The following is a 26,455-nucleotide window of genomic DNA, read 5'->3' on the forward strand; positions in this document are numbered from 1 at the left end:
CTTTTGGTTTTCTAACTCCAGGTCTTTGCACATGTCATTATAAGACTTTACTTTGTCTTCTTGAGCCATCCTTTGAAATTTTCTGTTCTTCAGCTCTTTTATTTATCATTTCTTCCTTTTGCTTTAACTACTTGATGTTCAAGAGCAAGTTTCGATGCCTCTTCTGACATCCATTTTGATCTTTTCCTTCTTTCCTGTCTTTTTAATGACCTCTTGCTTTCCTCATGTATGATGTCCTTGATGTTATTCCACAACTCGTCTGGTCTTCGGTCTTTAGTGTTCAATGCATCAAATCAGTTCCTGAGATGGTCTCTAAATTCAGGTGGGATACACTCAAGGTCATACTTTGGCTCTTGGGGATTTGTTCTAATTTTCTTCAGCTTCGACCTGAACTTCCATCTGAGCAATCGATGGTCTGTTCTGCAATTGGCCCCTGGCCTTGTTCTGACTGATAATATCATGCTTTTCCATCATCTTTTTCCACAGATGTAGTTGATTTGATTCCTGTGTTTTCTGTCTGGCAAAATCCATGTGTATAGTCACCATTTACATTGGTGAAAAAAGGTATTTGCATGAAGAAGTCATTGGTCTTGCAAAATTCTATCATGTGATTTCCAGCATCATTTCTGTCACCAAGGTGGTATTTGCCAAATGTTGATCCTTCTTCTGTTTCCAGCTTTCACATTGTAATCAGCAGTAATTACCAATGCATCCTCACTGCACATTTGATCAATTTCAGACTGCAGAAGCTGGTAAAACTCTTCAGTTTTTGCATCTTTGGCTTTAGTTGTTGGTGTGTAAATTTGAATAACAGTTGTATTAACGGGTTGTTCTTGTAGGCATATGAATACTATCCTATCATTGACAGAGTTCTACTTCAGGATAGATCTTGAAATGTTCTTTTTGACAATGAATGCACCACCATTCCTCTTCAAGTTGTCATTGCTGGCATAGCAGACCATATGACTGTCTAATTCAAAATGGCCAATACCAGTCCATTTCAGTTCAGTAATGCCTAGGATATCAATGTTTGTGAATTCCATTTCATTTTTGACAACTTCCAATTTTCCTAGATTCATACTTCGTGCATTCCACATTCTGATTATTAATGGATGTTTGCAGCTGTTTCCTCTCGTTTTGAGTTTTGCCACAACAGCAAATGAAGGTCCTGAAAGTTTGACTCCATCCACATCATTAAGGTTAACTCTACTTTGAGGAGGCAGCTCTTCCCCAGTCGTCTTTCAAGTGTCTTCCAACCTAAGGGGCTCATCTTCTGACACTATATCAGACAATGTTATGCAGCTATTCATAAGGTTTTCACTGGCTAATTCTTTTCAGCAGTAGACTGCCAGGTCCTATTTCCTAGTCTGTCTAAGTCTGGAAGCTCATCTGAAACCTGTCTGCCATGGGTGACCTTGCTGGTATTTGAATACCAGTGCCACAGCTTCCAGCATCACAGCAACACTTACCCCCCGCAGTACCACAAACTCACAGACACATGGGGGATACATATATATATATATAAAATATCTGTGTTTTCTTCCCACCCTTATTCAATTACTTAATATAAGATATATAAGATATAAACACGGCTAGTGGGTTTCCAATTTTACACAATTGTGTCGTGTTAGACACAAGAATGACTATAATTTTCTTTTTAGAGACTGTGTATGATTTAAGGAGATATGTACAGGTGCCAATTTGACAATGGGTAGACTCTGATGTTTAAGGTTATATGTCAGCTTGGTTAGGCCATGGTTCTCCATGGTTTGGCAGATATTATGTAATTATCCTCCATTTTGTGATCTTATGTGAACAGCTGATCAGTTGAAAAGGGAGTTTACTTGAGGTTGTGGCCTCCATTCAGTATATATGGATGTTCTGGTAAAGCTCCCCTTCTCTTGATCCTGCATCTGACTCATCATTCTTTGACCTTTGGCTCTTTCGGTTCTTGGGATGTGAACCAGCAGCCTGCCTCCTGACTTATAGATTTTGGGATTTTCCAGCTTCCACAACCCCATGAGCCAGCAGCCTTCTGCCTGACTTGCCAGTTTGGGGTTTGTCAGCCCCTGCAACAACATGAGTCAAGAGAAGCTTGCACCCTGACGCCTGACCCATGGATTTGGAACTTGCTAGCCTCTGCAAGTGCATGAGCCATTTCCTTTAAATAAATTTCTCTAGAAATATTTATATATACACTTCCCTGATTTTGCTCGTCTTTAGAACCCAGCATCAGACACTCCCAAAGTCTTCTTTAAACCAAACAATTGTTTAGCTTAATTAGTAAAGAATGTCTGCCCTGAGAGTTGTGCTCTTTTAAGAACAATGTATATGGGATTGAATTGACAACAGTAACTTCAAAAGATAGATAGGAAGCTTAGGGGGCAGTGAGTTTATATTAATTGGGGAGCAACAATTTGGAAAAGCAGGGTGAAAATGGTTGCACAACTTGAAGAATATAATCAATGTCACTGAAGTGTACATATAGAAAGTGTTGAATTGTTGTATGTTCTACTCTGCATATTTTTTAAAATTTTTATTGTGCTTTAAGTGAAAATTACAAATCAAGTCAGTCTCTCATGCAAAAATTTATATACACCTTGCTATAATTGCTCTTCCCCTAATGAGACAGCCCACTCCTTCCCGCCACTCTCTCTTTTCTTGTCCATTCTGCCAGCTTCTAAAGCCCTCTGCTCTCTCATCTCCCCTCCAGACAGGAGATGCCAACATAGTCTCAAGCGTCTACTTGATCCAAGGAGCTCATTCTTCACCAGTATCTTTTTCTATCCCATTATCCAGTCCAATCCCTCTCTGAAGAGTTGGCTTTGGGAATGGTCCCTGTCATAGGCTAGCAGAAGGTCTGCAGTCCTAGTCTCAGTTAGACCATTAAGTCTGGTCCTTTTATGAGAATTTGGGGTCTGCATCTCACTGCTCTCCTGCTCCCTCAGAGGTTTTCTTTTGTGTTCCGTGTCAGAGAAGTCACCCGTTGTAGATAGGCACCATCTAGTTCTTCTGGTCTCAGGCCGATGTAGTCTCTGGTTTATGTGGCCGTTTCTGTCTCTTGTGCTCATAATTACCTTGTGTCCTTGGTGTTCTTCATTCTCCTTTGACCCAGGTGGGTTGAGACCAATTGATGCATCTTAGATCGCCACTTGCTAGCGTTCAAAATCCCAGACACCGCTTTCTAAAGAGGGATGCAGAATGTTTTCTTCATAGATTTTATTATGCCCATTGACTTGAGATGTCCCCTGTAACCATGGTCCCCAAACCCCTGCCCCTGCTACACTGGTCTTCAAAGCATTCATTTCATTGAGGAAACTTCTTTGCTTTTGGTTTAGTCCAGTTGTGCTAACCTCTCCTGTATTGTGTGTTGTCTTTCCCTTCACTTGACTTTCTTATCTACTATCTATTTAGGGAACAGCCCTCTTCATCCCTCTCTCCCTCCCCCTCTCTTAACCATCAAAGAATATTTTCTTCTCTGTTTAAAGTGTTTCTCCAGTTCTTAAAATAGTGGTCTTATACAAAATTTGTCCTTTTGCAACTGACTAATTTCACTCAGCATAATGCCTTCCAGATTCCTCCACATTAGGAAAATTTTCACAGATTCATCACTGTTCTTTATCGATGTGCAGCATTCAATTGTGTGAATATACCATAATTTATTTATCCATTCATTTGTTGATGGGCATCTTGGTTGCTTCCATCTTTTTGCTATTGTAAACAGTGCTGCAGTGAACATGGGTGTGCATATATCTGTTCGTGTAAAGACTCTTATTTCTCTAGGGTATATTCCAAGGAGTGGGATTGCTGGGTCATATTATAGTTCTATTCCTAGCTTTTTAAGGAAGGGCCAAATTGATTTCCAAAGTGGTTGGACCATTTTACATTCCCACCAGCAATGTATAAGTGTTCCAGTCTCTCCACAACCTCTCCAATATTTATTATTTTGTGTTTTTTGAATTAATACCAGCCTTGTTGGAGTGAGATGGAATCTCATTGTAGTTTTGATTTGCATTTCTCTAATGGCTAATGATAGTGAGCATTTCCTCATGTATCTGTCATCTTTTTGTAGTTGAGTTTTTGCACTATCGTGTATATTTTAGAGACCAGGTGCTGATTGGAAATGTCATAGCTAAAAACTTTTTCCCAGTCTGTAGGTAATCTTTTTGCTCTTTTGGTGAAGTCTTTGGATGAGCATAGGTGTTTGATTTTTGGGAGCTCCCTGTTATCTAGTTTTTCTTCTGCATTTTTAGTAATGTTTTGTATATTGTTTATGCCATGTAGTAGGGCTCCTAATGTTGTCCCTATTTTTTCTTCCATGATCTTTATCCTTTTAGATTTTATATTTAGGTCTTTGATTCACTGGGAGTTAGTTTTTGTGCATGGCGTGAGGTATGGGTCCTGTTTCATTTTTTTGCTAATGGATATCCAGTTATGCCAGCACCATTTTTGAAAAAGACTGTCTTTTCCCCATTTAACTGATTTGAGGCCTTTGTCTAATATCATTTGCTCATATATGTGGATGGATTTATGTCTGGATTCTCAATTCTGTTCCATTGTTCTATGTTTCTGTTGTTTCACCAGTAACAGGCTGTTTTGACTACTGTAGCAGTATAATAGGTCCAAAAATCAGGTAGTGTGAGGCCTCCCACTTTGTTCTTCTTTTTCAGTAATGCTTTACTTATCTAGGGCCTCTTTCTCTTTCATATGAAGTTGGTGATTTGTTTCTCCATCTCATTAAAAAATGTCATTGGAATTTGGATCACAATTGTATTAAATCTATAGATAGCTCTTGGTAGAATAGACATTTTTACAATGTTAAGTCTCCCTATCCATGAGCAAGGTATGTTTTTCAACTTACATAGGTCTCTTTTGGTATGTTGCAGAAATGTTTTGTAGTTTTCTTTGTATAAATCCTTTCAGCTCTGGTAAGATTTACTCCTATGTATTTTTTCATCTTGGGGCTATTGTAAATGGTATTGATTTGGTGATTTCCTCTTCTATATTCCTTTTGTTGGTGTAGAGGATTCCAACTGATTTTTCTACGTTTATCTTCTACCCTGATACTCTGCTGAACTCTTCAATTAGTTTCAGTAGTTTTCTTGAGGACTCCTTAGGGTTTTCTGTGTATAAGATCATGTCATCTGCTAATAGAGATACTTTTACTTCTTCCTTGACAATCTGGATACCCTTTATTTCTTTATCTACCCTAAATGCTCTGGCTAAGACCTCCAGCCCAATGTTGAATTAGAGTGGTGATAGAGAATCCTTTTCTGGTTCCCAGTCTCAAGGTGAATGCTTTCAGGCTCTGTCCATTTAGGATGATGTTGGCTATTGGCTTTGTATAAATGCCCTATATTATGTTGAGGAATTTTCCTTCCATTCCTACTTTACTGAGAGTTTTTACAATGAATGGGTGTTGAACTTTGTCAAATGCCTTTTCTGCATCAATTGATAAAATCATGTGATTCTTGTCTTTTATTTATACGATGGATTGCATTAATTGTTTTTCTGAACCATCCCTGCATACCTGGTATGAATCTCACTTGGTCATGGTGAATTATTTTTTTGATATGTTATTGAATTCTATTTGCTAGAATTTTGTTGAGGATTTTTACATCTAAGTTTATGAGGGATATAGGTCTGTAATTTTCTTTTCTTGTGGTGTCTTTACCTGGTTTTGGCATCAGGGAGAGGCTAACTTCATAGAATGAGTTTGGGAGTATCCTGTCATTTTCTATGCTCTGAAATACCTTTAGTAGTAGTGGTGTTAACTCTTCAATGAAGGTTTTATAGAACTCTACAGTGAAGCCGTCTGGGCCAGGGCTTTTTTTGTTGGGAGTTTTTTGATTACCTTTCGATCTCTTCTTCTGTTATGGGTCTATTTAGTTGTTCTACCTCTGTTTGTGTTAGTTTAGGTAGGTAGTGTGTTTCTAGGAATTCATCCATTTCTTCTAGGTTTTCAAATTTGTTAGAGTACAATTTTTCATAGTAATCTGATATGATTCTTTTAATTTCAGTTGGGTCTGTTGTAATATCACCCGTCTCATTTCTTATTAGGTTATTTGCTTCCTCTCCTGGTTTTCTTTTGTCAGTTTGGCCAATGGTTTATCAATTTTGTTGATTTTCTCAAAGAACCAGCTTTTGGTCTTGTTAATTCTTTCAGTTGTTTTTCTGTTGTCTATTTCATTTAATTCTGCTTTAATTTTTATAATTTGCTTTCTTCTGGTGGCTGTGAGTTTCTTTTGTTGCTCTCTTACTATTTGTTCAAGTTGTAGGAATAATTCTTTGATTTTGGCCCTTTCTTCTTTATGTATGTGTGCATTTATTGATATAAACTGCCCACTTTGTACTGTGTCCCGAAATTTCTGATAGGAAGTGTTTTCATTCTCAATGGATTCTATGAATTTCTCTATTCCATCCTGAATGTCTTCTATAGTCCAGTCTTTTTTGAGCAGGGTATTGTTCAGTTTCCAAGTGCTTGATTTCTTTTCCCTGCTTTTTCTGTTATTGATTTCTACTTCTATGGCCTTATGGTTAGAGAAGATGCTTTGTGATATTTCAGTGTTTTGGATTCTGCTAAGGCTTGCTTTATGACCTAATATCTGGTCTATTCTAGAGAATGTTCCATGTGCACTAGAAAAGAAAGTATACTTGGTTGCTGTTGGGTGGAGTGTTCTGTATATGTGTATGAGGTCAAGTTGGTTGATTGTGACATTTAGATCTTCTGTGTCTTTAATAAGCTTCTTTCTGGATGTCCTATCCACTGAAAGTGATGTGTTGAAGTCTCCTACTATTATTGTGGAGCTGTCTATCTCACTTTTCAATGCTGATAGAGTTTGTTTTATGTATCTTGCAGCCCTGTGATTGGGTGCATAAACATTTAATATGGTTATATCTTCTTGGTGTATTGTCCCTTTAACCATAATAGACTTTAAAGTCTATTTTGTCAGAAATTATTATTGCCACTCCTGATCTTTTTTAACTGTTTGCTTGATATATATATTTTTTTCCATCCTTTGAGGTTTAGTTTGTGTCTCTAAGTTTAAGGTACATCTCTTAAAGGCAGCATATAGATGGATCATATTTTTCATCCATTCTGCCACTCTCTGTCTCTTTATTGGTGCATTTAGTCCTTTTACATTCAGTGTAATTATGGGTAGGTATGAATTTAGTGCTATCATTTTCGTTTCTTTTTTTGTGTGTCGTTGACAGTTTCCTTTTCCCACTTAATTTTTTGTGCTGAGTAGATTATCTTTATATACTATCTTTTTCTCATATTCCTTGTTGTTGATTTTGTTTCCGCTGAGCCTCTATTTTTTTTTTCTTGTATTTTATTTTCATGTGTAGGATAGTTTGTCTCTTTTGTGGTTACCTTATTATTTACCCGTATTTTTCTAAATTTAAATCTAACTTTTATTTCTTTGTACCCCTTGTCTTCCTCTGCATATTTAGGACCTATGACTGCATTTCTTAGGCCCTCTTTATTGTTTTAACGTTGTCTTCTTTTTAGATAATAACATCGCTGTTTCCCTGTTGTGTTTTTTTACCCTGATTTATTTTTGTGATTTCCCTGTCTGGGTTGACATCTGATTGCTCTGTCCGATGTTCTAGTCTTGGGTTGATACCTGATATTATTGAGCTTCTAACCAAAGAACTCTCTTTAGAATTTCTTGTAGTTTTGGTTTGGTTTTTATGAATTCCCTAAAATTGTGTTTATCTGGAAATGTCCTAATTTCACCTTCAGATTTGAGAGGCAGTTTTGCTGGATATGTGATTTTTGGCTGGCAATTTTTTTTCCTTCAATTTTTTATGTAAGTCATCCCTTTGCCTTCTTGCTTGCATGGTTTCTGCCGAGTAGCCTGAGCTTATTCTTATTGACTCTCCTTTGTAGGTGACTTTTCATTTATCCTTAGCTGCTCTTAAAACTCTCTGTTTATGGTTATTTTTGGCAAGTTTAATTATAATATGTCCTGGTGACTTTCTTTTAAAATCTACCTTATGTGGAGTGCTATGAGCATCTTTGATAAGTATTTTCTCATCTTTCACGATATCAGGGAAGTTTTCTGCCAACAAATTTGCAACAATTCTCTCTGTATTTTCTGTTATGTGTCCCTGTTCTGGCACTCCAATCACTTGTAGGTTATTTCTCATGATAGAGTCCCAAATGATTCTTAAGTTTTTGTCATTCGTTTAATTCTTTTATCTGATTTTCTTCAAATACATTAGTGCCAAGTGTTTTATCTTCAAGTTCAGATATTCTGCCTTCTACTTGCTCAATTCTACTCCTCTGCCTTTCTATTGAGTTGTCTACTTCTGTAATTTTATTGTTAATCTTCTGAATTTCTGATTGTTGTCTATGGATTTTTCGAGCTTATTACATTTTTCATTATGTTCCTGAATAATCTTTTTAATTTCAACTGCTTTATCTGTGTGTTCCTTGGCTTGTTCTGCATATTTTCTGATTTCCTTCCTGATGTCTTGAAGGGTTCTGTATATTAATCTTTTGTATTCTGCCTCTGGTAATTCCAGGGAGGCACTTTCATCTGAAAGACCCCTTGATTCTTTGTTCTGAGAGTTTGTTCAGGCGATCATGGTCTGTTTCATTATTTGTGTTGATACTGACTGTTGTCTCCAAGCCATCTTTAAGTTATTGTATTAGTTTATTTTACGTTTGCTTACTGTGTCATAGCTTCTTGCTTTATTTTGTTTTGATATGCCGAAATGGGTTGCTTGAGTGAGCTAGCTTGATTATTTTTGTCTTTGGAGGTCTGACGTCCAGCCCCCAGATGGCTAGAGCTTTATCAGGTATATTAGTCTAGGAGTCCATTCACTTTTCTGGTATGAATTCAGCTCAGGTGTCCAGGTAGCTGATCATCAAGTGTGTGGTACACACTCTGTCCTGCAGTCTTAGAGGGTCGGGGGTGATTGGTGTAGGTACTGGTATCTGGATACAGCACAGGGTCACACTCTGAACAAGGCAGGGGCCTGAGATTCATCCCCCAAATGTCTCTGAGGGAAGAGTGTCCCTATTCCCTAGAGCATACATGTGGGTGGGTTCTGGAGATGGACCATGGGCAGCCAACGTTTTTGGTTGTAAGGATACCATTTATCCTTGGACCCCTGTCGTGGGTGGCTGGGTGACCTCACTGGGCCCACCAGTCCTTAAGCCCCTGATGTGGGTAGGTGAGAACCTTGTTTAATAGGCAAAGCAATGTCAAACATCAAGCACCCACCTCTCCACCGCACAGCTGAAACAGTTGTAGTCTGCCAACAAGGGACTATTCTCTGGAAATAGGCCCACAGAGGTGCATGCAAAGGCGAAAGTTACTCAAAATCCACGGGCCATTTATGCCTGGACAGGAGCCGCTTCTGTCCTGAGCTCCCCCCATTAGTGGAGCTGGCAAATTATCTTTTCCTCCAAATGAGAATATTTTCTTCTCCAGGGCCTGAAGAATGGCTCTAGGTGCTCAACAGGGTCTATCTCAGGCCCAGGAAAATTAACAGTCACTGAAGCCAGCTTGGGAGTGGACTGCATGGGAAAATATACAGAAGTACTTAGCTTTTGCCAAGAGCACCATTCTCCTCTGGTTCCAGAGGTGTGAGTAGGCTCCGTGGCTGGCTGCTTCTCCCTGAGGAAACTGTGGCCGAAAGCTAGTATCAGCCCACCACAGCCACCCCAAGGAATGGTGCCAGAGGGCTCCCAGCGATTCAGGTCCAGTAATTCCTCTCTAATTCTGAACCATCTCTGTCTCCCCCTACCCCTCAGTTCGTTTTCTAAGCTTGCCTTTGATGTTCAGGGATCCTAGCTAGTCATAAATATACTTGTTTCACTTCTTTTTTCAGGTGTTTGTTGTAAGAGCGCTCTCCGGAAGTGTCTGCCTATTCCATCCTCTTGGCCCTGCCTCTCCACTGTGTATATTTTCAAAAAAAAAAAAAAATTATTTTTTTAAATGTTCCATCGAAACAACAACAACAAAAAAAACTTACACCATATGAAAACCTTGATTTACTTAAAGAGTGAAGAGTGCCACAAATGTTAATATATACATACATGCCAATAACTAGGGGTGATTGCTGTTGGTGGTGGTGTTAATTCCCATCAGGTTGGACCTTGACTCTTGAAGACCACCACACAAAGGGATCAGAGCATTGTGATCCATTCAGGTTTCCTTGGCAGATTTTTTCCAGAAGATCACCAGGTCTTTCTTCTGAGGATGATTGACAAGGCTGAAATATATTAATATACCATTCCAAACAAACTGGCATTTTTTGGGCACCATAAACAAATATGTATGTTGATTAATACAGTGTTTTTAAATAATCATAGAGGGAAAACATGACTCCTGAGAAACTGAAATAGCTATTTTTGCATGTTTAATTGTTACTTTCAAGGATTGTTTTACAGTATTGGATGAATACATCTGCCGAAGTTTAAAGAATAGTGCTCAAAAATTCTCTTTAATATATAAGACTTCTGGACAGTGCAAATAGTTAATATGCTAAGCTATTAACTGCAAGATTGGAGATTCAAGTCCATGCAGAGTCACATGGGAAGAAAGGCCTGGAAATCTACTTTCAAAAAATCAAACACTGAAAACCCTAGTTCTGCTCTGACACACATGTGGTCACCAAAAGTCAAAGTGATGGATAGAAGAATTTGTTTTGCTACCTAAGCATATATGTTCCCTCTCTTTTGACTCAAATACCAAACTCTGGTTAGATTTCAGACAGGATGTAACTCAGTGACGTTTTTTATTTAGACATTATTAGTGCATGGCATAAATAAATCTAAACCGAACCAACTGCTGTTGAGTTGATTCAAACAAAGAGCGACCATATAGGACAGGATACGGTTTCCAAGGAGCAGCTGGTGGATTCCAACTGGTGACCTTTTGGTTAGCAGCTGAACTCTTATACCCTGAACTACAGGGCTCCAAATGTTGTTGTTGTTGTTTGGTGCCATTGAGTCAGTTCCAACTCATAGCAACCCTATGCACAACAGAACGAAACACTCCCCGATCCTGTGCCATCCTTTAAATCGTTGTTATGCTTGAGCCCATTGTTGCAGCCACTGTGTCAATCCTCCTCTTTTCTGCTAACCATGTACTCTGCCAAGCATAATGTCCTTCTCCAAGGACAGATCCCTCCTGACGACATGTCCAAAGTATGTAAGATGCAGTCTCGCCATTCCTGCCTCTAAGGAGTATTCTGGCCGCACTTCTTGAAGACAGATTTGTTTGTTCTTTTGGCAGTCCATGGTATATTCAATGTTCTTCACCAACACCACAGTTTAAAGGCGTCAACTCTTCTTCGGTCTTCCTTATTCATTGTCCAGCTTTCACATGCATACGATGTGCTTGGGTCAGGCACAGCTTAGTCTTCAGGGTGACATCTTTGCTCTTCAGCACTTTGAAGAGGTCCTTTGCAGCAGATTTGCCCAATGTAATGTGTCTTTTGATATCTTGACTGCTGCTTCCATGGCTGTTGATAGTGGATCCAAGTAAAACGAAATCCTTCACAACTTCTATCTTTTCTCCACTTATCATGATGTTGCTCACTGGTCCGATTTTTGTTTTCTTTATGTTGAGGTGTAATCCATACTGAAGGCTGTGGGCTTTGATCTTCATTAGTAAGTGCTTCAAGTCCTCTTCACTTTCAGCAAGCAAGGTTGTGTCATCTCCATAACGCAGGTTGTTAATGAGTCTTCCTCCAATCCTAATACCCCATACTTCTTCATATAGTCCAGCTTCTTGGATTATTTGCTCAGCATACAGATTAAATAGGTATGGTGAAAGAATAAAACCCAGACGCACACCTTTCCTGACTGTAAACCAATCAGTATTCCCTTGTTCTCTCCGAACAACTGCCTCTTGATCTATGTAAAGGTTCCTCATGAGCACAATTAAGAGTTCTGGAACTCCCATTCTTCACAGTGTTATCCATAATTTGTTATGACCTACACAGTTGAATGCCTTTGCCCAGTCAATGAAACACAGGGAAACATCCTTCTGGTATTCTCGGCTATCATCCAGGATCCATCTGACATCAGCGATGATATACCTGGTTCCACGTCCTCTTTTGAAACCGGCCTGAATTTCTGGCAGTTCCCTGTGGATATACTGTTGCAGCCCTTTTTGAATGATCTTCACCAAAATTTGGCTTGCGCGTGATATTAATGATATTGTTCTATAATTTCCACATTCAGTTGGATCACCTTTCTTGGGAATAGGCATAAATATGGATCTCTTCCTGTCAGTTGGCCAGGAAGCTGTCTTCCATATTTCTTGGCATAGACAAGTGAGCACCTCCAGCGATGCATCTGTTTGTTGAAACATCTCAATTGATGTTCCATTAATTCCTGGAGCCTTGTTTTTTTACCAATGCCTTCAGAGCAGCTTGGACTTTTTCCTTCAGTACCATCAGTTCCTGACCATATGTCACCTCTTGAAATGGTTGAATACCGACCAATTCTTTTTGGTATAATGACTCTGTGTATTCGTTCCATCTTCTTTTGATGCTTCCTGCTCCATTTAATATTTTCCCCCATGGAATCCTTCACTATTGCAACTCGAGGCTTGAATTTTTTCTTCAGTTCTTTCAGTTTGAGAAACGCCGAATGTGTTCTTCCCTTTTGGTTTTCCATCTCCAGCTCTTTGTACATGTCATTATAATACTTTGTCTTCTCGAGAGGCCCTTTGAAATCTTCTGTTCAGTTCTTTTACTTCATGAATTCTTCCTTTTGCTTTGGCTGCTTGACACTCAAGAGCAAGTTTCAGAGTCTCCTCTGACATCCATCTTGGTCTTTTCTTTCTTTCCTGTCTTTTCAGTGACCCCTTACTTTCTTCATGGATGATGTCCTTGGTGTCGTTCTACAACTTGTCTGGTCTGTGGTCACTAGTGTTCAATGCGTCAAATCTGTTCTTGAGATGGTGTCTAAATTCAGGTGGAATATACTCAAGGTTATATTTTGGCTCTCGTGGACTTGCTCTGATTTTCTTCAGTTTCAGCTTGAACTTGCATATGAGCAATTGATGGTCTGTTCCACAGTTGGCCCCTGGCCTTGTTCTGACTGATGATATTGAGCTTTTCCATCCTCTCTTCCCACAGATGTAGTCAATTTCATTTCTGTGTGTTCCATTTGGCGAGGGCCATGTGTGCAGTCGCCGTTTATGTTGGTGAAAGAACGCATTTGCAATGTAGAAGTCATTGGTCTTGCAAAATTCTATCCTTCAATCTCCGGCGTTGTTTCTCTCACCAAGACCATATTTTCCAACTACTGAGCCTTCTTCTTTGTTTCCAACTTTCGCATTCCAATCACCAGTAATTATCAATGCATCTTGATTGCATGTTCGATCAATTTCAAACTGCAGCTGCACCAAATAGGCAGTACTAAATTCTATTTCCCCTTTTTTTCTCTTGAAATGTATTCAGAGTTATAAAAAAAAAAAAAAAAAAAAAGCCATGAAAGGAACTATTCTCTCAGGTTCGTATAGTTTTAAAAACCTCTTGAATTCATGACCCTGAAACCTCACATCACCAGCTCCTTGTTTGCTCTGTATTGTGGATTAATGGGTAATAGGTATACCTGCAGGTTAATGAGAGAACATAGGAAACGGAACTGTTGCTAAAGTATGATAAATTGAATAAAATTACCCAGACTACAAAAACGACTGATAAATATCATAAAACTTTCAGCAGATCATCTAAGTAAATCCCAGAGACACATTTCCAGGTACTGCAAAATGTAAGAAAAAGAGTACATCAGCCCTTAATCTCACTATGTTTTTGAGACTTAAAGGCAGCAAGGTAGAAGAGAAAATTTTCCTGAGTAGTAAGTATTCAACTTCTTGGGATTATAGTAACATTTCCCTCTATGTCTCATTGTGAAATAGGAAAAGGGTGCTTATCTCCAATAAAAGTCAAGCCATGGAAGGCATGCCAAGATAACCGTTTGGAGATACTGGGGATATTTGCAAAAAGGGGACAATGAAGTATTATTAACCAGCTGAAGGTTTGCTCATTAACAGAAAATCAGGCTGAAATGCAGTAGATTAATGTGAAAGAGCACTTGTTAATGAGGCAGGACATAATCTACAGGACTACGTTGTATTTTGAGTCAATCTCTTTTGTGATATAGAAGAGAGGAGGGGCACTCATTAACACCAAGGAAGAAGAGCCAGGAGCTGAGCTCATGCTTTGGACCCAGGGTGTCTGCTCTGAGAGGTCCTAGAGCAGGGGAAGATTCATGACAAGGACCTTCCCCTGGAGTGGACATAGAGAGAAAGACTTCCCCTGCAGCTGGCACCTGAATTCAGAATTCTAGCCTACATGGTGAGAGAATGAATTTCTGATTGTTAAAGCCATCCAATTGTGGTATTTCTGTAATAGAGGCACTGGATAACTAAGGCACTGTATTCATGAAATAGTACATTTATGATCATGTGTTTTCTAACCAAATATGATATCACCAAAAAAAACCTAGTGCTGTCGAGTCGATTTTGACTCATAGCGACCGTATAGGACAGAGTAGAACTGCCACATAGAGTTTGCAAGGAGCACCTGGTGGAATTCAAACTGCTGACCCTTTGACTAGCAGCTCATCAAGAAAAAGTATATTAAAAAACAATAATATGGCCTTTCTTCGAATGAAACACAGTGAAAAGGGTTGTAGCAATAGATATTACAAAAAGTTTAAGGGTGAAAAAATACCGATCTTACATGGATTCTTCAAAATAATAAAAAGTAAAATAATTTACACACTTCTCAGCTAATACTAGAAAATTCGTTTCACCTTAACACCAAAAGCTGTGAAGGACCATACAAAGAAGAAAGTATTGAAGGCAATCTTGCACTTTAGCACATATAAGCAGAAGAAAGGAGGATGTCCAGAAATGGCAGCATAGATAAAAAAATAATAATTTTATTTCAGCTAAGTGGGCAGTAATAAGCTTTAACAAAATGTCAAACATGTCCTGAAATCAGGCAATTTTTTTTCCAGTTCATGGGACCCAAAACTTTCCATTGGTTCATATTTCCAAGAGTAGTTCATAGAATACCTGAAAAAAGAAAACTAGAAAGAGAAAGAAAGGAAACACAGACCAAGTTGCATTAGGAGAACATCAAGTCTAGAATTTAAATACTGATAGTTCTCTTAAATATTGGGGAAAGGAACAAGTTTAGTGTGAAGGAAAAGACAGGATTTCTGTACTTAAATAAATTTTTGTTCAGAACCTACAACCCCACCATGTGACATCTGACTGACCAACTTTCTGCTTCCCACTTTGCTCCTCTGTAAAGTTAGGATGATTATTTTTTACACTATATGAGATTTATGTCAAAGATAGATAAAATATGTTAAGTGCCAAGCACAGCATCTAATTCAGGGAAATATAAAGATTCGACAAAGAAGACGAAATGGAATTCACATGGCATCAGACCACCTGCAGTGTCTGTGAGGACATGGTTCCCACTGCTACCTATGCTGTTGTATTGTTGATTCCACTGTTGATTCATTAGTAACATTTTCAATTGGGTCACCAAGGACTATTTTGTTGTTCAACTCAGATGTTCCCCGTGAACTGGTAGCAAACGAAACACATAAATGTTGCTACTGTAGAATATACAGGTAAACCTGTCTCCCTGCCCCAGGAGATCAAATGCACCTCTCTGCCAAACCCAGGAAGAAAAGGTCTTTTTCCTCTGCACCACTCTTTTGTTCCTTTTGAGCTAACAGAGTACTGGGAAATCAGGAATCAGGTGCCATTTTAGATGTGACAAAGGAAGAGGAGGCTGAAACTGGTCACAATGTATTAGGACAATGAAATCTAGGTGAACACTGAGAGAGAGAGAGTGTATGTGTGTGTGTGTGTACATGTGTCACACGTATTGAAAGAGGTCAAGGCAGCAGTGAAGCGAGGTGAAATGTAAGTTGGGGACTGAAGAAACTCAAAGCTCCTCACCAGCATCATACTCTTCAAATTTTGGTTCCATCAAGGACCCCTGATGAAGCACTGTCAGAAAAGTAAGTATGCAATTCTCATGACATGTTTTTCCATGTTCTTTAAACAGGGAGGGTAAGAAATGTGGAAATTAGTTAATTACAATTGTTACTGCAAAAATGGAGTCAACAGTTATTTTCAACTTCTTGTTTTTCTGAATAAACCTGATATTAGAATTTTCCTGCCATCATCACTTTATCCTTTGAAAGGGCCACACATAAATATCAGTTGAGGAGAATTTAATATTTAAGAGGTAAAATATGAAAGACAGAGGCAAAGACACTTCTTCCCAATAATATTCTCTATTGTTGTTTTGGTTAGGTGTCTACCATCTGATTTCCAACTCATAGCAATACCATGTGAAGGAGCAGAGCTGCCTAATGAGGTTTCTTAGGCAGTAATCTTTATGGATGCTGATCACCAGGGTTTTTCCCATGATGCTCCTGACCGGGTTCCAGTCATCATCATTTCAGTTAGCACCCAAGTGCTTAACCATTGCACCACCAGGGCTCCATTAAAAATATCTTCTAGTGTTACAGAAATCAAATAATACAAATTACATTACAGAGAATCTGGCCTTATTATGGACCTGTTATTTTAATACCTTCTTCCACTTTGGGTAGCTAACCAATAGGTCAGCAGTTTAAATTCACCATCTGCTCCTAGGAAATCCAATGGGGTGGTTCTACTCTGTCCTATAGAATTGCTGTGAGTTCGAATCAGAATCGACTCCATGGCAAGGGGTTTGATTTGGCCACTTTGGGAATGGAGGGTGGTGGCATTCATTTCTAGAATTTCAAATGTTCCAGACCATAGCATGCCATCTTCCAAATGAAGACTGAATGAGGCTTGTCCCAGACACATGTAAGATCAAGGTGCCTGAAATAAATAAAAGAACTCATTAAATAGGAAATCAGTACAAGAGAAAAACTGAACTCAATCACCCTTACAGTTTCCAAAGTGAAAGGGACAGGAGGTAGTTTTGCATAAGTTAAGTCTTCAAGGGCTGCTTAAAGAAAAACACTACCTATGGGAAGATAGTAAAACGTATTGCTTACTTAATGAAATTGTTGTTTCAAATCTGACCCAATTTAAAAAAACAAAAAAATGTGACTTTCTATGCTCACAGCAACCTCTGCTATTTAAACCAAAGGAGACTATGATATGGATGTAGGTACACAAAGCAGCCTTAGACCCAAATGCTCTGCCACTACAAGTTTAGCTTGTTTTTAGAAGTAAAGTGGACTGAAAAACTTCTGTAATTAAGAGAAGACTATATTAGTTGTTTAACACATTAAATTAAAGGACCCTCAAATGCTCACGTCATTTATTTCACAAGTCATTTCCCTCAAAATTAGAGAATAAAACCAAATCAAACCTATTGCCATTAAGTCGATTCCGACTCAAAGTGACGCTGTAGGACGGAGTGGAACTGTCCCATAGAGTTTCCAAGGAGCACCTGGTGGATTTGAACTGCCGACCTTTTGGTTGCCAGCTGTAGCACTTAACCACTATACCACCAGGGTTTCCCAAATTAGATGAGAGGAGTTTTAAAACTGGTAACAGGCAATAACATTAAAGCCTAAGAACTTTATAGCAGAGGGAAGGTTGAAGGAAGAACATGAATACCCAATATAAGGATATAATGTACAACTGTTAACACAATCAGCTGCTAAACAAAAGGCTGGCAGTTTGATTCCTCCAAGAGGCTCCTTAGAAGAAAAGCCTAGAAATCTACTTCCAAAAATTCAACCATTGAAAACTCTATGGAGCACAATTCAAATTAGACACAAACACAGTCACAATGTGTCAAAATTGACTCAATAGCAATTGGTATTGGTAACATGATAGGAGGGAAAGAAGAAAGGAAAGAGAATTCGGTGTGTGAAATGAACCTGACCTATCACTCAGTCGTGCCTATGAAAATCTTCGCTCTGCAGCTTCCTAGTGCTTGGCAAGATACCACCTCTCCACTAAACCGTTTCTACCATGATCTGAAGTGGGTTTCCTGGACATAAACATGTCTATGAACCCTGAAGAATACAACTAGCTAACTCAGCTGTTAGTGAGTGCTGATGTTACCAACTCTAAATCCTCCCCAATCAAAAAAAATAAAAAACACTGTCATTGCATCAAATCCGACACATAGCCACCCCGTGGGACAGAGTAGACCTGCTCCTTAGGGTTTCCAAGGCTGGAAATATTTACGTAAGCAGACTGCCACAGCTTTCTTCCACAGAGTGGCCGGTAGCTTTGAACCGATGAACTTTTGGTTAGCAGCCAAGTGATTTGTCCACTGCGCCACCAGGGCTCCCACATAATAGCCTACAACAACTGAGTGAAGATAGTAAAATACAAATCACCACTAAGAGAGATTGCCAAGGAAAAGGCATGGAGTAGTTATTGCCCTAAAACCAAAGTTGCATTTTCACCGTTATCGCATCTTACTATATCCCTAAGTACGCACTAAAATGAAATATTATTGCCCATCAAAAGACAGAAAGCTCCTTTGGAGACACACTTATTCATGGTTAGTTCTTCAGACTCTGATATTAAATATTTATCTGAATAAATGAATTTTTATTATTTACTTGAGCAGCAGAAAAGAAGACAAAACTACTTAATGCATTTTTAATTCTCAATTGGGAGCACACACATTGGGTAGTATTGGGCACATAGGGTTTCCCTACAAAATTGCTCAATTTATAATCAATTCCACAAATAAAACACAAAGACGTCTTAAGAACCAATATATTATTTTCAGGTAACTGTAACCCGAGAGACAATGCATTTACCAGCTCTTCTTTTGCAGAATGGATACTCGAAGCACCTGTTTCCAACTTGAATCGCACCAAAGGCAACTTTTGATTTGAAGAAGAGATCTCCCTGAGCCATCCTCCCCCACAACTAATGGGATTCCTGAAAAAAACTTGTGCAGGGAGGCATGAAACTCCTGGGAGGACTTGAAAATGGTAACATTCAAGGAAAATGTGAGTTTTACAAAATTTCTTTATAAAAATTAGTCCATTTAGCCAGTTTATTAATGGATGATGCTTTAGCAAGTTACATTTCTGAAGAACGCAGAGAATATAAGCAGCGAGGTTAGAGGGCTGGTGGGAAATTAGTGGGAAGAGGCAATTTGAAGGGAGGACCAGCAGCAATTGTTGAAAGGAGAGGTCACTAAGATATTCAGAGACAGATTCTGAAGACTGAGTGCTGCTCAGAAGAGCAGGGAGGTCGATCTCACTGGCAGGGAGAGCAAGTAGCACAGACCATTCCTTCTGGGATCTGGCCACGCCCCCAAACGTCATGACAGGCTTCCTCAGGTTTATTCTCAGGACCCAGGAAGACGGTTCTTGTAACTCTTCAGGAAACCCTCTACCTAAAAAACACTTTCACTGGTTTAAAAGTGCTTTCATGTACTTAAAAGCAGAAAATACACAATAAAGAGACACCTTTGTATTTTAAACTTTTTGTTCCTAATTCGGGATCATTGTAAGTGCAAAGCTATTATCCAGCCCTTTGCAGTTATTTTATTTCAAAATACAGCCAGAGACCAGAATGAAATACTCCTTGACAAATTCTTCTCTGTTACAAAAGCGGAGCTGAAAAGAAGGGCGGGAAAAGCAAAGAAAAAGGAGGCAGAAGAAAAAAACGTCAGGAATAATGGAATAACCTGTAACATTGATCAGACCTATGTCTCGAGACAATGATAATGAGAAACACCATATGAAATGAGATACATGATTGCTGCTGCGTGTTTTCATTTGACATCTGTATAAATATCGTTTCTAATAAGGGAGTTATAGGTCTTTGATCCATATTTAAATATTTCCAGTAAAATTCTACAACCAGATGCCAAATGCATTACATTAATACTGATTGCATCTTTACTTCATGCTCCATGCTGACGTCTTATGTTGCTTGTGCCTTCAAGTCCAATCATTTTTGACTAGACACAGGAGGTAATGACAAATCACACAGTGATAACAACATTCATCCTGCTGGGAATGACGGAGGACCCAAAATTACAAACCCTACTTTTGGTATTTTTATTTCTCACCTACTTTTTGTGTGTGGCTGGGAACATGGCAATTATCACTCTCACACTTTTGGATTCCCATCTTCAAACTCCCATGTATTTTTTTCTCCGAAATTTCTCTTTCTTAGAAGTCTCATTCACCTCTGTCTGTATTCCCAGATTCCTGTACAGCCTGACAACTGGAGATAAAACTTGTACCTATCATGCTTGTTTCACACAATTGTTTTTTGGTATCCTCTTTGGAGCAACTGAATTTTTTCTCCTTGCTGCCATGTCCTATGATCGCTACGTGGCCATCTGTAAGCCCTTACATTACACAACCATCATGAGCAACAAGTTCTGCACTACACTCCTTCTCTGCTGTTGGATTGCTGGCCTGTTGATTATTGTCCCCCCTCTTGGCATGGGTCTCCAGCTGGAATTCTGTGACTCAAATCTCATTGATAGTTTTGTTTGTGACGCATATCCTATCCTACAGATCGCCTGTTCAGACACAGAGCATATAGAAAAGGTTGTTTTGGCTTTTGCTGTGCTAACACTGATTACTACCCTACTGGGTGTGCTTCTCTCCTACACATACATCATCAGCACCATTCTAAAATTCCCTTCTACCCAACAAAGGATAAAGGCCTTTTCCACCTGTTCTTCTCACATGATTGTGGTTTCCATGAGCTATGGCAGTTCCATCTTCGCCTACATTAAACCTTCAGGAAAGGAAGGAGTAGCCCTTAATAAGGTGGTGGCACTGCTCTTTACTTCAATTGCCCCTATGTTTAACCCTTTCATTTATACACTACGAAACAAGCAGGTAAAGGAAGCCTTCAAAGACACAGTAAAAAGGATTACATTTCTCATAAAGAAGTAAGAGATTGTGGATGTTTTCAGGGTAAGTTTTGTTTAAATCTAGATATCCCATGAACCTTTTACATGAATTTGCCAAAGATAAACTTTCTATTCTGTAGATTTGTCAAACTACCTATCCCTGTGAACATTTTTCTCTCATAATTGGAAAAAAAAATCAAGATACTCAGTTCTCTTTCATATCTATTCTCTTTTGTTTTACCATTAATGCATTCATCTAAGACTAGATTTGCAAGGTACCCAATATTGTAAAACGGAAATCAAATAAATAAAATCTAATTCTGTGGCCATATGGCCTGCTTGTGATGTGGATTTTAAAAGCCCAGGGAACGTTTTCCATTTGAGAACACTTCAATGTCCAACTTCCAATTTTTCAAGAGTAATTAAAAATTATTTACTGAAGCTTAAAATATGATACAGGACAAAATTTTGTACTCCAAAGCTCTTCTTTCGTTTTGAATTTTTCAAGGTATTTCTGGATTATTTTCTGGTCCATTATCAGGATTAATTAGAAGGAGTTAATGGGACAATCATAAAGATTGTGCAGAGAACTTTCATCTTTCTTTTAAACTAATTTATTCACAAAAATAGTTTCTACTGGCTTATGTGAAAATTATTTGGATTTAGTTCTTCCTGACATATAATAAAAGTAGAGAAAAGAAGGAACCCCTTTCAAGCGTTGGGTGTCTTCTGCTTACACTGACAGTGTTTACAAGTCTCAAGGAGAAAAAGCCCTGAATTTGGAGACAAGATATCTGCACGTTGGTTGAATAACTTCTTCAACTACCCAGAATTCCATTATACCTTGTGTAATGAAAATGTTCAGAGTCAAAAAGATTAATAAAAATAATAGGTATTGTTCCTAATTTGAGAAGAACATGTTAATGGGCATTTGGTTGGCTAGAGTAGGCTGACTTCTGGAAATCAATTCCAAGCAAAGTGTGAAAAAACTGAATGGACCTAAAGACGAAGGAGAGGAATAGATAATGAGGGAGAACACTACAAGCAACCTGGACCTACCCATTGCCGTGGAGTTGATTCTGACTCATAATGATCCTATAGGATATGGTAGAACTCCCCCATAGGGTTTCCAAGGAGCTGCTGGTGGATTTGAACTGCTGACGTTTTGGTTAGCAGCCAAACCCTTAACCACTGAACCACCAGCACCCAACTTAGACCTAGCGACTATTAATTCTTTCTATAAGATACTAAAAGCCTCTGTCCACGTGCTTTCTTTCCGAAAATACTGTGTATATTTTAAATATGTATACAAATGTTATTTATGTTTAATGAATATCATCTCATGCTCAGATATAACTATTCAAAGTATGGCTAGTATTATGCTTAGTAGTATAGAAAATTCAAAGATGTAAATCTGCCTCATGATAACAACTTAATATACAAGAAGTACACCATGGAAAGTTAACAATACAAGAAATTTCACAAGGCAACAGATATTGAAGGGCCACATGTATGACACAGATCATGAGTGTTTTCAATAGAGAAAAAAGGTCTCTATGGTCAAGGGAAATAATGATAGCTTTTATGTTATTTATTACATGCTGGACAGTATTCCAATATGCAAGACAATAATAGAATACAATAATAGAAACAATTAAAATCCTATGCTTTGTATATTATTATTATCAAAATCAATATGTCATTATTAATAATTATACTGATAAAAAAAAAAACCACCCCAATCCTACTTCAGCTCAGGAAGTTACCTAATGTTGAGGTGCTCGCTGAAGAACATCAACTTAATAAAGCCTATAACCTCTATTTGAATCACCTTAACTATTTTTGTCATTGGCATGGTGTTATGACTCGGATCAGGTCTGGATGAGTCCTCACACTTGGTAAGGTTTCAAACAGAGACAGAGTAAGCCTAGGAATCCTGGCTTCCTCCCTTCTTGGAAGCCCTTGTCAGGTCAAATGTAAGTCCTATTCTCTTTCCTGTGCACCAGCTTTTTGGAGAGCAGAAGTTGCAGGCTTTGATTCTTTGAAAGTGTTAACCTATTATCTGACTGAAGACACTGCTTCTATTTTCCCTTTGTCTTGCAGGGTTCTATGGCTTTTCAGGGCTTTCTGGGAGCAGAGAATTAGATGATGCTCCTAAGGCAGAACAAGGTCTTTTCCCCTTCTTCTACCACAGACCTCTTTTATTATGGGCTAGGTGGAGTGACTTCAAAGAAGACAATTTTGAATTGCAGTGGTCGATGTGGGTTTCTTGGAACTCATGCATTTGCATAGCACCTTAGGAAACCCTGGTGGCATAGTGGTTAAGTGCTATGGCTGCAAACCAAAGGGTCAGCAGTTCGAATATGCCAGGAACTCCTTGGAAACTCTATGGGGCAGTTCTACTCTGTCCTATGGGGTTGCAAAGAGTCAGAATCGACCCGACGGCACTGGGTTTGGTTTTTGGTTGGTTTAGTACAAAAAGGAAATAAGATAGTTAACTTACAAAGGGTAGCTTCTTTAACTGGTACTAAGAAGTTTCACAAGAGAAACAATTGAGAAAGATTCCAATCTATTGAAAAAAAAATTTTTTTTTCTATTGAGGCCCCTTTAAAATAACTTTAGCCTTCTCCCTACCCAAAGACCTCTTCTGTCTGTCTAACTCAGTTCCTGTCCCTTATAACCTCACTCCCTCCTAACCTTCCTCCTCTCCTGCTCCCTGTGCTCTATTCTGCCTTCTTTTTCTTCCTCCTTCCTTTCCCAGTTCCCTCTAATCTTTAGACCTGGAACTTTTCTGGATATGCAAAAGTCATAGAAAGAGTCTTTTAAAGGCAATCCCTGAAGGTTTCCCCCTTTGTGCTGACTGGGGAATAATCCAATCCTGTCATCAAATGCACGATGAATCTGTCTTTAATTTCAGGGACCAATTAAAAATCAGTTTTAAGGAATATACAAGGCTGGGCATTAATGCTGACACCTCTACTGCAATCTGCCCTTTCTTGTTAATGCCCTGAAGCCTGAAATATCAGATGCTGTTCAGAAGCATAAAATGGGCTGGCGGACCACACCCATTCATGTTATAACACGTTGAGTTCAGCACGTTTTAGTCCAGCATTTTGAGGGTAGCATAAAAAAACAAGGAGAAGACCACATACCATGCTATAACAATTATCCGCATATTACAAACAAGGAAACTGAGGCACAGAATCAAAGTCAGACACCTAATAGAAGGGAAAGATAAGTGTTGAACCCAGGTAATCTGTATCCAGAATCCATGCACCTAAGCAGAATACCATACTGCTTGCTAGATTTCCATGACCTATGAGGAGACAGGTGGAATTCCATTTTCACCTGGGAGAGATTTACAGAGACGTAAAAGCAAGCACAGAGCATTCTTGAGAAAGAAGTGAGTCAAGGAAACATAAATCCTTACATCAAAGAAGAATGTTCATCTGAAAAAGATATACAAGATATAAATGACTGATAACATACAATAACTGATTAGTAAGGGAAATAAATGAAACCTGAGCCTAACTCACAGAATTTGAGCATGGACAAATGAAAATATACTACCATTGACAGAAATATGTAATTGTGCCGTTACTCTGAATAATTTCGTTGCCTAGAAGATATCAAAGAGGCAAGGCTTGGCAGTTTCAAACAGGTTGGCAAGGTTATGGGAAAAACAGCTCTCCAGATGCAGAATTAGTATTGTAGCTTTTGATCACTTCTCAAATTGGTCTCTCTCCCTTCCTACGGTCTCATTTCTTAAATTTACTATTCATATTTTTGCATGATCATCCAAAGAAGCCTTTAAGCATTTTCGTTTGTTCATTTTTCTTTATACACCTTTTCAAAGGCTGTCTATTGAGGAGAGGTTAAAGTCAAAGTTCCTTAACATAGCATTCCAGGACTTTTGTAATCTGGCCTGAAAATTTCATCACTCTAACCTCCTTTAATACCCCCTCATATCTTTTTTTAAGCCACATGAAACCAGCTTGCTGCAATGTATTCTTCTTAGCCTGGAGGATCCTTCCCCCTATTGTCCATCCTTTAAGGCAAAACACTTCAAAGAGAACTTCCACAAAACCCACCACCACCCCTTCCAATCAAGTTGACATCTATGCACATTCACTTTCCTTCCTGTTGCTACACAGGGAATCTGATATATAAATTTGCAATAAATGAGGTAGAATTGCCAACAAAAAAACAGTGACAGGCATTATATAACAACAGATTTTTTTTTTCAAGGCTTTTTAGATAATGTATTTTTTAAGGTTTTTAGATAATGAGAAAATATCTGAAAATGTTTTCCCCAATAACTGAGCCAACCTGCCAGGTGGCAAGAAATATGAATGGAGGCTTTATAGAGTAAGAGTGTTTAGGGAGGCAGAGGAGCCAATTTCAAGAAATACTAACTGTAGCACTACTTCTCCATCTAAAATGTTTTTCCCTATTACCTTCTACTCAATCTGCTTCAGGAAAACTGCTCAAACTGGCCTCTTTGGTAGCTTCCTGGCAGTGGGATAACTTTGAGGAGAAGTGAAATCCACTCCTCCCTGACTCACTGTATGTACTTGGGTAATTTTTGGTTTTTGTTTTTATTTCTGCCTTTTTTCCTTTTTCTTTTTGTCTTTATTCCCACGTATTCAAATACATTTCTGTGGATGTAACTAAGTAGGCCAAAGTTTTTCTTTGATACACTAGATAAACTATCTGTGCTCCTATCAAAAGGATGGCAACTGGTTTGGTTTGCTTTTGGATCTAAGACCATTCCCTCCACCCCCTGTGCAATATACCCCACATCCACTCACAAAGGCAATGCACCCATTTATTTCCCCATCTCTTCTGCACCTTATACCTGTCTACTAGGCTATTCCCATGACCGTACAAACATGCATGTAATCTACTCTAAAATTGCTCTCTTATCTTCGCTGGGATTTGGGCACACGCACGGGTGGGGCGTGACCCCGGGACCCAATTATAATCGCCTGAATAGACCCTGGGGGCGGGCCCACCCGTTCGTGCGGGAAATGCCCACCCAGTGCCCACGAGCGGTGCCGCGCATCGGAGGAAGCCCCCAGGAGGAAGTGACTGGTTTCCGAGCAAGGAAAGCAGTGTCCTAGCCAGGGACCTGTCCAGCCCGGATTTTGGCGAACGGGGGCAGAGCGTGAACGTGGTGTTCAGCTCTATATTCTGTGGTGCTACACTCCTAGCTCTCAGATCTCTCCCCCACCCTCCCCAGGCGGCTCCATTAACATCCGAATACCCGGAGCCAGAGGGAGAATTCAGATAGGAATCTGACTGCATTTTTTTTTAGCCGACTACTTGGAAAATCTAGTTTCCCAGTGATGGCTCGGAGACAGCAGTCCATATCAAACCACATAAAGAAACAGACCATGACAGCTTCTCCAACCCCCCAAACAAAAGAATCAAAATCTTTCCCAAATGAAGATACAATCCTGGAATTATCAGATACAGAATATAAAAAACTAATTTACAGAATGCTTAAAGATATCACAATTGAAATTAGGATAAATGCAGAAAAAGCCAAGGAACACACTGATAAAACTGTTGAAGAACTCAAAAAGAT

General features: G+C 38.9%; 1 protein-coding gene across 1 annotated transcript; it reads left to right on the top strand.

Moving 5' to 3' along the window:
- The first annotated feature begins 19,969 nt into the window (after positions 1–19,969).
- Positions 19,970–20,908, top strand: LOC135231355 (olfactory receptor 6C2-like). The gene has a single exon (XM_064285224.1). It carries the CDS (start codon positions 19,970–19,972, stop codon positions 20,906–20,908), a length of 939 nt encoding a protein of 312 aa, XP_064141294.1.
- The last annotated feature ends 5,547 nt before the right edge of the window (positions 20,909–26,455 follow it).

This window comes from Loxodonta africana, chromosome 4 (assembly GCF_030014295.1).
Source record: "Loxodonta africana isolate mLoxAfr1 chromosome 4, mLoxAfr1.hap2, whole genome shotgun sequence".
Lineage (NCBI taxonomy): Eukaryota > Metazoa > Chordata > Mammalia > Proboscidea > Elephantidae > Loxodonta > Loxodonta africana.

Bases quoted from the DNA above. Each gene is read 5' to 3' on its own strand.
- LOC135231355 (XM_064285224.1), top strand. From the start codon at position 19,970: ATGACAAATCACACAGTGATAACAACATTCATCCTGCTGGGAATGACG.